The sequence below is a fragment of the Cololabis saira genome, chromosome 3, assembly GCF_033807715.1.
Source record: "Cololabis saira isolate AMF1-May2022 chromosome 3, fColSai1.1, whole genome shotgun sequence".
In the NCBI taxonomy this organism is placed as follows: Eukaryota; Metazoa; Chordata; class Actinopteri; order Beloniformes; family Belonidae; genus Cololabis; species Cololabis saira.
In genome coordinates this window covers 33,940,801-33,958,898 of record NC_084589.1, presented here as the reverse complement: position 1 = coordinate 33,958,898, position 18,098 = coordinate 33,940,801, and the positions used below count along the sequence as shown (strand labels likewise).

The window sequence follows — 18,098 nt, the reverse complement described above, 5'->3', positions numbered from 1 at the left end:
TACAGTGTATTTTTCTTTTAATTAATTTATATTCTCTGTGTACAACAGTTGTGGTGTTTTGTTCTTTCTTCTTCGTTTGTTTGTTTGAGCTATGGGGTTGAATGTAAAACACCAGCTAAGTGAAATTGCACTGCTGTTGCTCCATTTGAGAGCCCACTGACTGAAAGCCAAATAACTGAGTGTGGAATTTACATTAAATTTCTTCGGTCCTCTGGGCGTCACGTGACTTCAACGCTGTCCTTGTAATTTTGACTGTTAATCTATGTACAGTTCAGCTCGGTTGTTCTGCAACCGTTTCTTTTTTTCCTTTCTATTTTTTTGGCTTTGCCTAGATGACAAAATGTGGTAATTTTATTGCCAGAGCAGCTCTGTCACGTAGACGTGCCCATAACAGCAATTGCCATCTACATATGCAGTATTGCCTTCAAGTGGATCTCTGTGATACAGTGAGTGTAATTTACTACCATTGTTCCCACTACAGACCTACACGGATTGGAAAATTACTACACTATAAGCTCTACATCTGGTTACAAAGGGATGCAGTGTGTTTTCATGATACACTTGAATGTCGAGCCACGAAAAAAGTTAAACACATGTAAAATGTACCAGAATACATCAGCATCGGAAAGAGTGCCATTTTGGTTTAACATTAACATTGTGACAGGAATCCGTCTTCACAGGACCGCATGTTAGTATTCTGTTGATAATGAAGCGATGCCTGCAGACATAATAGTCAATTCCATAGCACAAAATGCTTAGTTTGGCAGTGCCAATAACATCCAGTCACACGACACTGCCACAACTCTGCAGAGCAAAATTATAGCCCGGTTTGTCATCAGTTGTTAGGGGAACGCAGAGCAGGATAAAGAGAGAATGAGATAGTATTGCATCATATGTGGCAGCTTATGTCTGGGTGAGCTACTTATACAGGCTGGTATAACTATGTGAAAGATAAGAAACGCAGATATCAGGTCTGGACAAAAACGATAAAGATTGATTTTGCAGGTGAGGCGACGGAAATGGTAATGAAAGGACATGTGGGAGTAAAGAAAAGATGACAGGAAAAATAGATGCCACGTAAAGGTTATTGGAAATCAGTGCAGAAAGACACAAACCTTCAAGATTCTAAAGCTTAAAGACTGCTGTCATGAAAAGTATTATACTAAGGAGGAAAAAAAAGACTGACATATTGATTTGTGAGATTTTTATTTTTCATTTTGTTTCCTTTGACAGAAGACAGATCATAGGTGACACAAAGTATCAACGCTACAACTGAGAATTTCCACCTTGAAACTGCCACTACAGTATAAAAAAGGAAGGATTCGAGCATTCAGACCAAACGTGTCTGAAATAAGATTTATCCAGTTTAGTATATAGCAACATATCAGATTGATAAAAGAGTCAGTTAAAAATCTCATTATTTAACCGGCAGTTGTTTATCATCAAGATAGTGTCAGAGTCTCTAAAAAAATACATTGCCTTAATGACAATGTAAATATAACTGTGGAGACAAAGCAGCAAGGACTGGAAACTTTTTATTGTCCTTGATCTTTGCTCTCACGCAGCCAAAGTTGGCATTTAATAATACTGGAACTGCCAACTGGCACAGGAGGAAACCAAAATTCAGAGCGATCTTTGACAAAGGTTATTTCCTGTGGAGCTCTCAGCCTGTTTTTACTTATTTGTTCATACCTACTGTACTGATCATGGATGAGTTATACGATTTATGGTGGTATAATGAGGATGGGTATCTGGCCCAACACAGCGCTGAAACACTATTATGGACTGGTTTAGGTTCAAAATGGCATTGTGGAAGTAATACGGCACAACATGAGCGGGTGTGAGGACTTTGTTGAACCTTGATAAGGTTAAAAGATTTTTTTTCACATATATATATATATTTACCAATTTTATTATGCGTGTAAGATGATCAAAAATGAAGTTAGATGGACCACAGAGCACAGTCTCAGTGTGACTAACACATAACAAGACACTTGCACATGCACACCTAGATTTACATCTTGATTAACCAGCTTTGTTATTCACTGGAACAGAAATGCAGTAGAGACAAACCTGCAGGGCCATGCCCCGTAAAGGATAACAGTGGAGGCTCTTCTGCAGAATTAGATAAGGTTTATTCAATACATTTCTGGATTTTTTGTTTTTTAAACCTTTTACTTAACGATAACCAAGTGTATCAGCAGGGGGAAAACAGTGTAAAAGTTGAGCAGAGTGGACATAAGTAGAGGGGAAGAGAGGAGGGAGAGGTGAGGTGGAGTAAAAATGAGTTACTTAAGCTGACGTTGATCTGTCATATTGCACCAAATGCAATAAAAGCTTCCCGGTACTCCTGCTGGAAAAATAAAATCTTAACTGTTTTCCAAGACCCCATAATTTATAAATGAACTAGGTTTTCCTTAACCCATGTGGTGGAAATCTGCAAGTTTGTCAAGATAAGAAAGGCAAATTAAGAATAAGAGCTTCACCCAGGAGCTGTCAGATTTTATTTGCTGCGGCAGGAAACATGTTCAAGTATATGAGTCTGTAGCAGAGTTGTTATAGTTAGTATAAAGTACAAGACTAAAACTGAAAAAATAATCTTATTCACTGAACTAAAAATTAAAACTAAAGATTTTTACCAAACTAAATTAAAATTAAGAATCCAGAACTAAGTGAATTGAGACAGAATTGCAGGTAAAATTTACTTCATTTTTGTTTTGTGCCTTGTTTTTTTGTTATGTTTGCAGCTTCATCTTTGTAATTGTAATCGCTCAAAGGAAAGAATTAAAGACCTTTGTTCTGTAAGGCATTGTTGATGGGAGTCTTTCACCCTATTTTTGTTGTTTATCTATAAGTCAATACCTCAAACTTTACAAAATTAAAATTACTGATGTGCTTGTTAAACTAATTAAAACTAAACACAAAATAATCAAACAAACTGCAAAATTAAGCTGTAAAAATAAAGTAAAAATAAAAAATATCTTTATAACCCTGGCCTGCAGTTGTCTCAAAAGTAATGAGTTAGCAGTACACTTTCTTTTTTTTAGTTCAGAACCCTTGTGCTCAATCCTCTGAACCGACAAAAGAGGAATAGTAGCGGACACTTTAAAAAGAACAAATCAAGCAATGAAAACGTTTCTTAAAGTAAAAAGAGCAAAGTGGCATTTGCGATTAGACAGCAGCAAGTCTCTTGTGTGCTCGGACCCTGAGTTCACAAAAAAAAATAAAAAATTGTAATGTCAGGAGAAAATATGTGGGACAAAACCAAGTTCATAAAGACGACAACTGTGACAATTTTTGTTGCTACACAGCTGTGTCGTGTAGCTACAACTAACTATAAGATCACAAAGGCTTACAGCCCTTCATGAGCACAGCGCTCTCCACAAAAACACAGACTGGTCTTGTCCTCTTTACACACAAGAATGCCATCTTAGTGGCACTTAGCTGCACTTATTTAAAACTGTTCTACCTACATCTATTTTGTGATCTGTGTTCCTGTAACTTGATTGTATTCCTCCATTATAAGTCCCTTGGAAAAAAGTGTCTGCTAAATGTACGTAACTTGATTATGCTTGATAGATGAGATCCACATCATGGTTTAGGGGATGCTGTAGGTCTCCAGCTAGTGCTGATTTGATGCAGAAGCATAAGTCTTTTTAAAGCATGAAGATATCAGTTTCTTCAGGCAAAAAAAAAACCCAAACTGTTTCAAATATAGAAGTCTGATGATTACATGTCAAGTGCTACATTTTCCCTGTAATTGCTACGATTTTTTTGGCCTGTCACCTTTGTTACAGCATAGCGCCCATTTCAGTCAGACAGCTCACACAGTAAGTTTGAAACACTTTAATTGTAAGACATACTTGGCTTTGGCGTTTAGGCTCCATTCAAGCATTGTTTATCAGGCTAACACATAAATACAGGGGTGTAAGACAAAACCCGCCGCCGTCTTGAATCACAGCCCACAGGTGGAAGCTGTGGTGGAGGTGGGATAGACAGCAAGCTTGGTAGGTGAGACATCCGAGGGCATCTATGAATGCATACGTCTTGCTCTTTAAATAGGTTAAAGAACAAAGAAGCAGGCGTACTGCAGATTGCCTCCCTGAAATAACTCCCAGGGGTTGTATCATTTGCTACCATTTTCAGCTTTGAACTATGATTACTTTTTTTTTTCTTTTTTATGTCCGTTCTTTTCTTCCTGGTGCAAAAGATGCCACTCTGATCTGCTTCAATTTTGTGCGCATGGGCCATGCGCAGTTGATGATGTCCTAGAAATAGGGGGCCAGGGCCCGATGGGGTGGGGAGGATCTGGCCGGAATAACGTGATCCTTCCACGCGCTACTTCGGCCAGAGAAGCGTCAGCCTGTCTGGTGAAAAGAAGCAACCTGCTCATTCGTCAAGTAAGGAGGAGACTTAAGCTCAGTGCAGGACCCTCCCGGGGTTGGCAGAGGGGGAGCAATGCCCAGGACTGACACTTAGGTAGGAGCACTGGGTGATAAAAATGGTAAAAAAGCGGGGATAATAATATATATTAAAAAAAAAAAAATGGCGGGGCTTCCTTTTGAAAAGCAAATGCAAAGGTACTGTAGGCACCTTAAAGCTTTGGAGAACGAGAGTTTATAGCTCTGAACAAACCATCTCCAGATGGACCCCAGTTTATGTTTTGTGTGGCCTGTAACCGTAACCAGTGGCGTAACATCATGGTGATGGGCCCTGGTGCGAATATTTAAAAAAACTTACTAGACATGATGCTACGCTATTTTTGTCATCTATTTTCTTTTGTTTCCTTTTTTTTCTTGCTGAAAACTCACTTCACGTCATCGTGTCATAATGCACTTAACATGAATGACAGGTAGCCTATTAAGGTGATTGGACTATTCCATTCACAAAAAGGTTTTCTCCCTCCTTTATTGGCCCCTGACGGCGTCTCGGCAGCTGCACCGGTTGCACCACCGATATTTACACCTGTGACCCTAACGTTAAAGTGGCGGCGTCTGGCAGATACGACTCGGTGAGATATTTATGAAACAGAGTCACAAGAACACGGTCAAGAAGAATAAACACACACAACCTACAGAACACTTGAGGAAGGAAACTACCACCAATACAACAAAGGCTGAAGTACTGTATATGTTTCTGCAAATTAGAGCACAACATGTCAGCTACTGTTGCTGAACACTTCAGAGTTTGTAAAGTGTTCTGTGACTCCAAGCCTGCAGCTGGCTTTGCTTGCAAGAGGACTAAAGCATCACAGATAGTCAAGCGCTGCCTCGCTCAGAACTGACAGTGCTGGTGCTCGAACATTGCAGGTGGGTTTGTTGGGTTTGTTTCATAATTGAGAACAACTAGTTCAGTCAAAATTGTGATGAAGATCCTCTCGGAGAGCAGATCCAGGCTGGGTCCTGAAACAGTTGAAGCTTTCTTGCAGGTTAAGATGAATTGTGGTGGTTTTGTTGTTGTTTTTGATTCAAATTTCTCTTCTTCTGTATGGCTAATGTTGAGATATGCAGAGCAGAGTACAAAGGAATAGTACAGCACAGCGAATGCAGCTCATCCACTACTATGTCCTTTAAAGGCATGAAGAGATCATTTTCAGGATGTAAACAGGCCTTCTAAATCAGTGGTTCTCAAATGGGGGTACGCGTACCCCTGGAGGTACGTGAAGGCACTACAGGGGGTACGTGAGATTTTAAAATATACATATATTTAAAAAGTAGCATCCATGCAAAAATCCTCTAAAAATAAATATTTCATAAAAAATTGAGGAAAATATAAGTCTAAATTCATAAAACGAATTTTATCTTCAGGAGTAGGCTATTCAACTTATTATCCTAAAACCGCAGAGTATCCCCCACACCAGGATGGTTCCACCTAACCTGTCAATCACCTGGCTTCACCTGTCAATCACTTGGACCAACGATGGAGTCGTGGTTGAAGCATAGCAGCAATATTTTTATGTTAAATAAATCAGTTACTGATGGCACAGTGCTCTGTTTTAGGTTTTTTTTTTTTACAAGCAAAAGTGTTTTGCGCTGGTTAGGGGGTACTTGGCTGAAAAAATATTTCACAGGGGGTACATAACTGAAAAAAGGTGGAGGACCACTGCACTAAATCACACATATATCACCAGTTCACGGTAATCTGATGACACGTTGCAGAGCAATTAAACAAGTTAAATTCAAGTCCTATTAAATTAAGTCCAAATCAGTTAATATTAATTCATTTTTAATTGGATTATAATTGCTTTGATGAACTTTTAGGGCTTGAATCAATGCATAGAGAAGGACTCGTGTGTGTGGCTAATTTTGAGCTTTGACATTTGAATAGTTTGGATTTGAATTAGGAAGATCCACAATTACTAAATATTAAATTATTTTCATCTTAATGCTCATTTATAAATGTCCCCTCATACGAGTGGTATAAGTGGACAGGTGAATGAGATGATTCAGAATATTTGTCATAAATTTAAATTAAAATAATTGATAATAAATCTCCATTGATGAATGTATTTTACAGCTCCTACAGCTGCTCATAACAGTCTCTTTAAAGCATTTATTCAAATAGAGCGACCATCCTAAATTTTCAAGCCTGCTCACAACCCCTCTCACTTTGACCTCAGCTCATGTTCGCACTGTTAGGCTTTGGCGCGTTTGTAGATCAGGTAAATTCGTGATTGCAAATGCTCCAACTGTCAGTTTGTCTGTCCCGGCACTTGTTCATTTATTGCGTCCCTCCATAAGCCCTTGGCAAAAGTGAGGTTTCTGTCCTCATTAACCTTCCTACCCCTCTCCAGCTCACCTTAGGCCAGCACCACATCGAGCTGAACTCATTACTGCTGAATCAAGCTGGGGAAGTGAGAACCAAGGGTGGGAGGCACAGAAGTAAGAGAAGGTGAGACAAATAGTTGGCTGGAGATGGGAGACTGCCATAATGGCTACACTGATAAAAAATATTGTGCTTGATCTACTTAAAAAAATTAAGGCAACTTTTTGCATGAGATTATTATGTAGATCAAGAAAGACTAGTCTTTGTATAAACTACTTAATTTTTTGTATGTAAATAATACATTTTGCAAGTACAGTCAACTTAATTGTGTTAAGTTTACTTTATTTATTTTATCAGAATTAGTTGACTTTACTTGCAAAATTAAGTTGACTTTATATATCAAAATTAAATTGACTTTACTTGCAAATGATTTTGTACATACTAAAAATTAAGTAGTAAAGACTAGTCTTTCTTAATCTACATAAAAATCTCATGGAAAAAAGTCGCCTTAATTTTTAAAAGTAGATCATGCAAGATATTTTTTACTGTGGTGTTTTACTTAAACAAATAAAGCATGTTTCATCTAAATGTTGGTCAATCTGCCCAATAGATTAAAATTGTTAAAGGAAAAGTAAATATGTTGTTTGTATGTAAATGAAAAGATTGCCTGGGATTACATAAATGCTGCTTGTTAAGGAAAAAATGCCCAACTTCTTGTTTTTTGAACCAATGCAGATTAAGTTCAAAACTAGATGTATTCATGCAAAGCAATAAACTTCATTTTTAATTGTTAATATCACAGATTTAAATATGTTATATTTACATGTGCTTGGATTTATTTTTTTCAGTGTAAGATACAAGGAAATTAAAAAGAGGTGTGAGACAACAAATCAAAGGCAGGCAGGGGAAAGTTGTGAGTCGCCTCACTACAGTTGGATTACAAAATAAAAAAAGGATCTAAAAAAACGGAGTGACAAAGACAGTTGGGGCAGAGAATCCATTCGGGAAGTCAGGAGCGACTAAAATGATGTGTGAGCCAGTCATGGGCAGACTTGCTCAAAGTAAAACTGCAGCCCTTGGAATGGTTATCCATGATAGATATCCGCTTTCACAATCCAGCAATTCATCAACGCCACATTTGTGTTGGCTTCAGACTACCAATTCTCTGAGAAACTGTGTGTAAAGAGTTTCCTGGCATCTTCAATCTTTTCTAAATATCCTGACTGCTTTTGTGCACCCCTCTGCACCTTTCTTTATGGCAGTTCACTGCAAACATCATTTATTAATAAGGTGCCACTAAACATGCTAGAGTTTTAGATACAAACGGATGTAAAAGTAGACTTGATGAAGATAAATCTAACTTTCCCGTACTAGGGAAACGTCTGTTTTTGTTTCCAGCATCTTTAAGATAAATAGCTGATTGTGTCATAAAAGCACGGGAATACTATCATGTAAATTGTGAGGGATGGATTGTGAAGTGAGAGGCATCATTTGGTATTAAGATGGAGACAGTTCGGCAGCAAATACTTCCTCTGGTCCAGAAATGCTAAGTCAGGTGATGGTGTGACAAATCACACCATCAGTCCACCTTTTTAAAACAACTATATTCATGTTTTGTATTAGCGCCACTTATTAACCTTCCCCGGCGACTTGGATCTCAGAACTTTAGAATAATTCAGTCATGGAAAATTACAAAGAGTTGAAGATTAAAACGAATGGAATATTATAGTTGCATTTTGAAAGCCATGGAACAGAGGTAGATGCAAGACACTATTAGGCAGCAGACATGATTAAATTCCATCATCTATTACAGCTCGGTTCATGGCTTTGATCGGACTTCAAGGCCGAGCTCAGTCTCCATACACTTCTTAAAAGGTGTCTCTCGCCGTGTCTTTTTTTCAGCATTTACTATCAATCATTCTCCGCCTACAGAAAACCACATTTATGTGCATACGCTTCCACACACTTGGCCACACACTCCTCGTGCGGTTTGAACAAGAAACAGCCTTGGCTAAGCTCATTGCCTTCTTGACCGTCAAAAAGAAAAATCTTCTTATCTATGTTTTCACTTTTTGTTGTCTCCCATTTCTTCCTCCATCGCCTGACAAGCTCCCTTTGTTGTTTTTCCTCTTATGATTCAATGGCAGTTCCTCTTTTTCAAGATATTCTACAAGGTTGGTGCATTGCGGCAGCAGTGAAATCCGCTGCATGCCTAATTCACGATCTAACCATGTCAACCTCTGAAGCACTAACGTAACCATGGGTTAGTCAGAGGTGGGAATCAACTCAACTGATGGTTCAGGAACTAATATTGTGAATTGGAACGTCCCTTCATGAATCCTTTTATTTTGAATATTTACACAGGATGAAAATGAATGCTGATAAACGCGGCAAAGACCACAGTAAAATATATTAAAGTGTTTTACTGTGGACAAAAAAGGTTATTTCTAGAAACTACAAATTTCTAAAACCATATTATCTCAAAGTTTTATAGGAGCATGTTTCTTGTGCTGCAGAATTTTAAATCCACTGTGAGACAATGGTTGTTTTAATGCATTCTACAAATGTTTTGCCATCAGGAACCTAATAAATAATACTGCCCACTCAACTGCCTCCCTTTCCTAATTTATTAGTATACAGGGTTGTCCATGGGAGAGATAATTGGAACACACTGCACTGATGTTAACCTTCTCATAATGGGAAGAGGAGTCAGCAGGAGTCAGTTGCTTTGTGGATGTGTGTGTGTGGGAAAAATAGGCCATAGTCGTGGTAATTCTTTTTAAAAATGATGGTACATGTGGATTGTTGGGAGTAACACAAGCTTTTAGGGCATAGAATAATTAATATCAACATTTATCATCTTTCTCTCATTTGCCACTTCCCTCTTTTTACTTCTCATTTTCTTCTAGTTGATAAATTCCAATACTTGTGGCTTTTCCTTAAGATCCAATGACTCAATCTTGGTCAGTAATCCCCTACATGAATCTCCTATGTCTCCTCTTCTTCCATCTGTTGTCTTCTATTTCTCTGGCAGCAGGAAGCTCATAGCTTGAGCTTCTGTCTATATTTTCTCTGATTATTCCACATCCTCCTGTCTTGCTTTTCACTTCTGTCTTTCTGCTTCCTTGCTCCACTTGGGATAACATAATTTACAGGATGAGCCTTCTGAGACCAAAAGGCTCTCGCACACTCTCCCTCCATCCCTCTCCCCTTTCAGTCCGCCGCAGTGGGGTTCACAGAGGGACAGTAATTACAACCAAGTCATTGCCAACCCAATTAATGGTGGGAAGTTAAAGATGGAACGAAGGGAAAGAGGGGGAAAAATGCTGGTTCCCACATCTCCATGCATTACCATGCTAAACAGGCTGCTGGGTGCCTCAGTCCAACTGGTAGCTCTGCTGCAGACACTTCAGGGACATGTTTGCCCAGCCAGTCATACCCCAAGTCAGACACGTTTGCATAAACTGTCCTGCTCTTGAAAGAGATTGGTGAGCTATCTTTCTGTGTTTTTCCTTACAGTCAAGCTTGGATGCCAACATATCAATCATAGCAATTGCCTTTCTGAGTATCGTTTGAATAGTGTAATTTCAATATATGTACACATCACTTACTGTCATAGATAACTTTATCGGATGAGGTATATACCCCTGTCATGGTGTGATGTTTTGGGCATGATTTCTGCTTCTTAGTTAGCTTTTCTTCCTAATCCTGAGAATCATCTTGGCCCAGCTGTTTTGGATTTCCTGCACCTATTTATAGCCTTTTGCTGGCTCTTGTCCCGCTTCCTTTGAACACCTGACTGCCTCCTTGTATTTGAACCCCATCTTGAAATAAACTTTGAAATTGGACTTTTACCTGTCTATGTTTGGGTTCTCCATCTGTCACCGTCACATACTTGAACTGTCCATCAGAGCTGAATCCCACATGCACTGCACAGATATGCCACAATGCATCTTACAGCAAACTTTAAGTGACAATCCATCAAGCAGGCCTCACTTTTCCTCCCCTTGAGTAATGATGCACTCAGTGGCACTGTGGCCAGTCACACTCAACTATACATCATGGGCCCTATTAAATACTGTAGTGCCCTGCAAAAAAATTACACAGATACGGCGAATTGCAAAGGGCAAAGCTGTTAAAGTGAGCAGCAGAGTGAGTAAAAGATTACCTGATCTCAAAAAGGCATAAAGTTAATGATGAAAAACTTTCTTTAAGCCTGATGCAGAAACAGGCACAATGTATGTCAAGATTGAGTAGCGTACCAATTACAGCTTGTTAACACATTTTTGTACCAGGCCAAGACTCTTTCTCGTCTTGATTGGGGTGCTTGTTGTCCATACTTGCTTCAAAATGCTTCCGCTTCTGTGAAACCGTATGCTGTCGTGCACACGTCACTCGAAGTCTAGCCTCAGAATTTTTTTTTTTTTCTAAATGTGTTTTTGAAAGGAAACAGTGAGAAACATGGCAAACCTTTAACTATGTTCCTCTTTAAGTTGTACATTATAGATTCTGATTCCACCTTTAGCGGCAATGGTTTGACAGTAGGGAGATTTTCTCTGGCAAACCACCCAAACAAAATGTACTTGTTCAGTCTTTTTTTCCTGGTGCTGTATTGTACTAACATTTATGCTCACGGAGGCCTCTAGGGATGTAGCTTATAGTTTTTTGTTTTGTATTTGTCTCCACACCACACAGTCTGACTTTAGGCTATACTGTGCATTTCTGGGACATCTGCTCCCAGGGACATTGGCTACTGTCCTTAAATGATTTCCCCTTGCAAATAATCTCTTTCACTGTAGAAAACTGAACTCCAAATTGATTGACAGGATTTTTTTTCTTCTTCTTTTTGGCTTCATTTTTAGATAATGGAACATTAACAAAACTTACATGGTTATTCACTTGCCTAATACTAACTTTTACTTAAAAAATGTTTAATGAAAAGAGGGGTACTAACTTTTGCACATGACTAGAAAAGCTATTGATGCTGCTTATTTTCATCATAATCTTTTTAACAGGTGGTGTGATGTGCATCTAAGATTTGCTGGTATTCCGATTAAATCCATTCCGCCCTCTACCAGTGAAATGTTTCCTGTACTGACTGCAACACAAGCTCTTGGCATGATCAATCCACCACCCAACAGTTGGAGAAGGGATTGATTTGTGAAATTCTGCACAATTTTCCTCTCCAAACAAACATTTGCCAAGGCTGGCTAAATAAGGAAAAAAAATGATTTTAAGAGTTGAAATATATACATCATGCTTAGTTGTTTACTTTTCAACCTCTCATGCTGAATTTTGTGTTAAGTTGTCAGTGAAGGTTTGCTTTGATTAACTCCTCCATGAAGGGCTAGATATCCTGAATAGTTTTTCTTCTTACTGCTGTTTTTTAATTATCATTACAGTTTGCTTTCTATAGTCTTATAATTTTCAGGGAGCTCATATAAGCCCAGAACAGTTCAAAAAGTGTTTATAGTTTTGAAGTTTCAATCACCTGGCTTTTCCCGACAATATATGAACAAATCAGTTGTCGAAAGTGGACTGAGGAGATGAGAGCCTGGGGAAACGTATCAAGTGTTTCAGCAGTGTCCAAACGCTCGCCTCAGAAAAATCATATGAAAGAAAACTCATGTTACAGATTCAAACGGATTAATATAACACTTATTTAACTTAATTCTAATAAGAGATGTGTTTTATTTTCTACTCGCCACAACAGAAAAAACTGATCAAAGGTGACAGCTGTGTGCTACATGATGACAGGCACATAACCGGGGCTCTGAGAGTTTACAGCAAGAAAGCTGAAGGACAAATTAAAAAATCCCTCTAGCTCTCTTCAGCCTCACCATGACAACACTGAGAAGCTTGTTAGTGCTGTACAAGAATAGCTACCAGAAAACAGTCGCTCAGTGAAGTAATGAGACGCTGAGACGGTGACAAAGTAACATTTCGCAGAGATGACTGAGATTATTAAGTCCGAAGTTAGTTACAATAATTGGTTACTCCAGCCAAGAGAACATTCACTTAGAAAGAAATTAGGTACTGAAGGTAAGAGAAAATCTGCGAAAGGTCAGCTCTGATATTACTACTCTAATTAGTGTTACCTTGGAGGAAGATGTGGTCATCCTCTTCAGCAAAACTCTACTGCATTTCTGAGAGTACGAAGATCTGTTCATTTCTACTCGATTACATTTTTTTCCATGTTTTTATCTTCTTTATTTTCTGAAGAAGAGGCTGCCATATATGTCGCTAATCCACTTTACATATAGCTACTGGGCCTCTTTAGGCTCCTCCTGTTTTGTGTTTTACTTTGCCTCCAAAGTACAGAGCAAGTATACACTAATTTCTGACTATAAACACACTTTAATGTGTTTGCTGTCTCACCTTTTTTGTTAAATATTTTCTCCCCTGTTTTAAGTTATCTATCCATTCCATTCCATTTCTCCAATCCTCTAAAAAGTTGTGTCTTCCAACATTTAAAAATGTTTGAAAATTAGAGTCCGCTATCAATCTTTGCATGTTATCTTAGTCAGTGACTGCAGTCTCTGCAGGCTCTTCAAGTCTGCAGGAGCCTTCAGTTCCAGTTGACTGCTCTTCGCCATGCTGCACATTGATTCAGGGATAATATGGTTGCTCATGTTCTTCTCTGCTGTGTTTCTCTCAAAGGATTAAAGGACTTCATTTCCATAGTTTGCAGCCTTTGGCTGCCAAATAGAAACATAATAAATGCATAATAATTCAGAAGTTAGTCACCATTTAAATAAAACAAACACCTAAAAGTGAATCCCACATGCCACATTTAGGCAAATTATGATGGACTTGGTGTTGCTTTTCTATCCAGCAACATTGTTGTCTCATGTATAACGACACCGTGTAAACCGATACTCCTTTTCTAGGATTTCAAAGTAACTCTTTCTAGAGTTCATACAGCAAAGCTCATAAAAGCTCAAATGTTTTTGGCAAAAAACTTACAAATGTGACTGGCACGGCCAAATATAAACAAAATTGCCAAACTAAACAAGCTCAGAACAATTTGAGATGCTTGAAAAGTGCTAAGAATCCACCATTACTCAGGATAAAACCCTTTAATTGGATCCACATTGAATCGATGATGTTACGTTTTTGGCAGCCTAATAGACATTCATAAAAATATGTTAATAAACTTCTAATTAGTGTAAGTTTATGACATGTTTTATTTCACTTTGAGCTCCCATTTGGCATACTGACATTGTGGCACTAGTGGTTTGAGTAAAAGGGTTTAAAAATGCACGCATTAAAAAACAGTTGTACGTTTTCATTGGTTCTCTTCCAGGGATGCTTTAGCAGAAACATGTGGAATCTTAAAATAGGTTGGTATCAAGGGAGAGAGTGAAGTAGCAACAAAATTACAAGTACAAGTGAGTCCAAAATTAAGAAATATATTTCTCCGCTGCAGCTTTCCTCCTTGTGTCCCCTATATTACTCACGGCTTGGTGGTGGCTGGAGAACGCTGAGAGTAGTTGGATTTGTGAAATCCCCGTATAAATGTATGTTTATGCCCTAATTTTTTCAAGTTTCTTCTTTTATTGCAGAACCAGATCACCAACGAGCTGCAGCATGTGAGTTGTATCAATACAATCAGTGTGCATGCAGAACCAAGCTGAATCAGTGGCTGCAGTAATGAATGCCATTAACAAAGTGTCTCAGGTGTAAACAGAACATTTTTGTGGATGTACTGGGTCCTAATGCAAAACTCATGCTTGCTGTGCTAATGTGGAATGGCACAATACAACCATCCTAAGGCATTTCAGCGCAGAAACCGAATTGCACTCAAAAGAAGAGGAGGAGGAGGACATGCCGATTAGTGGAACACCAAACTGTGCTTGACTTGATTGTTTTATACAAACAATAGAATACAGTAAATGGTGCATAAGCTCATTCTGAATCAAGGTTTTCCTCTGGCCTAAGAGGAGACTTGCTCTCTTTATTCTGTTACTTCTTGTGCCTACATATTGCTGTTTTCACTATTTACAAGCATAAAAATTGAATTTATAGATTCCAGTTATTCATATTATCATGTCATGTCGCATCAGAAATCATTAAATTTGTATCAGATACCAAAAACAGAAAAGAATCAAGTAATATCTAAAAATAGGGGCTTAACAAGACAGTAGTAAACTTGATTGACTCCTGATTCACTTTTCTTTGTCAGATCTAATTAGCAATGAACAATAAATATCAACAAGTCCCCCACTATTAATATCTAATGCTGGGCTTTCAAACGCAAACTCCCTAATCAGTCCTCCTTTCTTAGTAATTGGTCTATTCATCTCTCCCCATCTTTCATCCAAGGAAGGAAAAGCAGTTGGTTTATCCCCTACTGTATTTGTTCTAATTTCGTCCAAATACCACAAACCAGCAAGTAGTTCTGTATAACTTATGCACTCAGCAGTAATAAAATATTAATTGGCTATACTGGGAATAAGAAACAATGGAACAGTCAAAAATTAATAAAATAAATCAGCTAATATGGAAATCATCATCTCAGAGATACCGCAAATATTGAAAATAAAAATGGAGCAAAAGGCATCTCCATGAAAAAATATGTTTCCTACCAATGAGCCTGCTGATCTGAAGCAATAGGCCCGTAATGAACTGTCATATGTTTGAAAAGTCTGCACAAATTTACCAAAGATTGTTGTCTCTCACAGCATCCTGCCTGGCATCAAGCTTTTAAGCGAGATTACTTGCTCACAATGGCCTCTTATATCTTTCCTGAAAGCAATTGCCTTTTACACATTTAGTGCCAGATGCAGCACAGACACAAAAAAGACTAACATGCCTACAAATGGCTCATTAGTACTTCTGCTTAAATTAAGGCTGTCTTCCTCAATGGGTTTATGTTAGCACCTATTGAGTCAGCAGAATAATCAGATGGTTACAGATATTTGCACACAGCTGTTAAGTCATTCATCTCTTTTGGTGTTTGCTGATTATATGTGATTGAGTCATATTTGCTTATCAGTACCAATTATGTACTTTTACATCCTTCTGTCTTCCTGCAGCATCTCCAAACCTGCCACTACAGTCAAAGTCTGGCTCTCGGTCCTGCTCCAACCTTTGTCCCTGTAGTTATTTCGCCTGTCTGTCCCCCCCAGAGGACTGCCTTGCCTTCCCTGAGTACTGCAGCAACACCAAACTGGTTATAAATCACATTGCATTATCACCGCGCCGTGTTTGGCTCCGCGCTCCGCCCCGCCCACCGCGCGCCTCCCATTGGCCGGCGCGTTTCCTCGGTCGGCCCCTCCGAGCGGGACGTTTGCGCAGTCACACGTCCCGCCTTCCCCCTCGGACTCGGTGATTGGAGGAAAGGGGGCTCTCCTTGAGCTGTCAATCACGCCGTTTCCCGTGCGCCTCGCATTCAACGCTTCTGCATGCGGAGCGGAGAGACGCGCTGCATACCAACAGAGCGGGGCACAATTTTTGGTCAGGACGCACAGACCCCATCCTGTTCTCCGACAACAGATATCATACCTGGTCACTGGACAAGTTCAATATTTGCTTTGCTTGTCACGCTTTTTCTATAAAAAGGAAAAAAAAAAAGAAAAAAGAAAACAATCTTCAAGACACTGAGAGCCAAACTAAGTGTCTGGGATATTTGTTCCAATATTTTTCCTCAGGGAGAGAGTCTGCGCTGGAGAAGATAAACAGCTCCTCACGCCTCTCTCTGACGGGAGTCATCACAAGGAAAAGTCGAGACATTTTTTTTTTTTAACTCACATGTAGAAACGTCGGGTTATTGCTGTTGACATTCATCCACTTGGCCGTTTATTTTATTTTATCATCAATAAACAGCTCCCCTGCAGCGTTTTTTCGTCAGAGAGGAATACCGTGACATTTGGCTGCAGAAAAAAAAAGAAACAAACAGAAAATCAATCAGAACTCCATCATGGGCCACTTTCTCTTGCGGAACGCATTTGCTGCTTTGATCCTGGTTCTGCTGTCCAAAGGTAAGTTCTGGCGAGTGATGTGTGCACGCATCTGTCTTTTCACTTTCATTTTTCTTACGATTGTGGAGGAGAATACTGATGATGATGATGATGGTGATGATGATACCTGCATGTGAATCACGCGTGTCCTCCGTGCCACTACGCTTTCTGTTTGCTTACGCAGGAGGGCTGAAATGTTGTTTGCGTCCGCGAGTGCGGCGCCAGATTCGTCTCCGGGCCAACCTCGTGCATCGGCGTAAGCATCGAGTGATGCATGTAAAAAATGCCTTTACTACGGGGAAAACAGCCCCCTCCTCCTCCTCAAAAAAAAAAAAAAAAAAAAATCTCCAGTCCTCTGTGAACCGTCCTGGACGTGACTTGAATGGGACAAGTCTTCCCCACGCGCACGACGCATTTGGTTGCGGGTGGGGGGGCTGTTGAGTTAAAACCGAGGACGGGTCGGAACAATGCGGTGAGACTGGAGAGACCATGTTTTGCTGTCTTTCTTCAAACTCAAGGTCGAGAGAAATGGAGAGGTAGATTGTGAAGAGAGGGGTGAAGGATGGACGGTTTGGAGGGCTGGCGGGGTCAAACATGAGCTGACTGCCTGATGAAGCCTCAATTCTCTCTTTTTAAGTCAATTGTTGCTGTTATAAAAACACTCCTCATGCATGTGCCCCACAGTTCCTGCAGTCCAAACAGAGGAAATGACTTTCACAAGCAATGGTTTCTTGTGGGTTTAAAGCATCTCGAATATGAGTAATATCAACAGACATCCATCAGCTACTGTATCCTCCACTAATATTCCCCCAATGCCATGTGATGTCTCACTAAATATCATCTGTGCACAACCTTACTGATTTAGCCCTGCATATCCAGCATGAACATGCACACATACACCTGGATCAATTAATCCTACCTTCGTCCATGGGGAAATCCTTATATAAATAAATTACGCCACCTTTAATAACCTTAATTGATGTGTCAGTGCAATACGATATGAGGTTAACAACCTGCAGATGCATATGGACTACCCTCCTGCTCCTGTGCTTCTTTTGGACCAGGAGAGTCCAGCTGGTGGTGGTTGGCTTCCTTCAGAAGCCCCCTCTCCACTCCATGCAGAGAGCAGACGGACAGCCCTGCAGGAAGTACACATTGCACGAACACAATGGGCTCAGTCAGCACCACACACATCAACCCTATGGCCACGTGGGGTCTCATTTAGCATTTCAGCCATCTGAATTTTTAACCAGAAGGCTGCTTAGAGACGAGATCTAATGCATAGTTGAGGGATGCATGGATATTGATGTGAGTCTTGCACATTGCAGCCCATATGAGTCAGATTCATCTTGAAAGGGGAGCCTACCCTCT

The 18,098-nt window shown here is 39.6% G+C and overlaps 1 protein-coding gene across 1 annotated transcript in view; it reads left to right on the top strand.

Annotated features, from left to right (window-relative positions):
• Positions 1 to 16,175: 16,175 nt before the first annotated feature.
• iglon5 (IgLON family member 5) overlaps positions 16,176 to 18,098 on the top strand; it is a 129,855-nt gene continuing 127,932 nt past the window's right edge. The window contains exon 1 of the mRNA XM_061717309.1: positions 16,176 to 16,748. Coding sequence (XP_061573293.1) covers positions 16,688 to 16,748 — 61 coding nt within the window. The 5' untranslated portion in view covers positions 16,176 to 16,687. The remainder of the gene's footprint in view (positions 16,749 to 18,098) is intronic.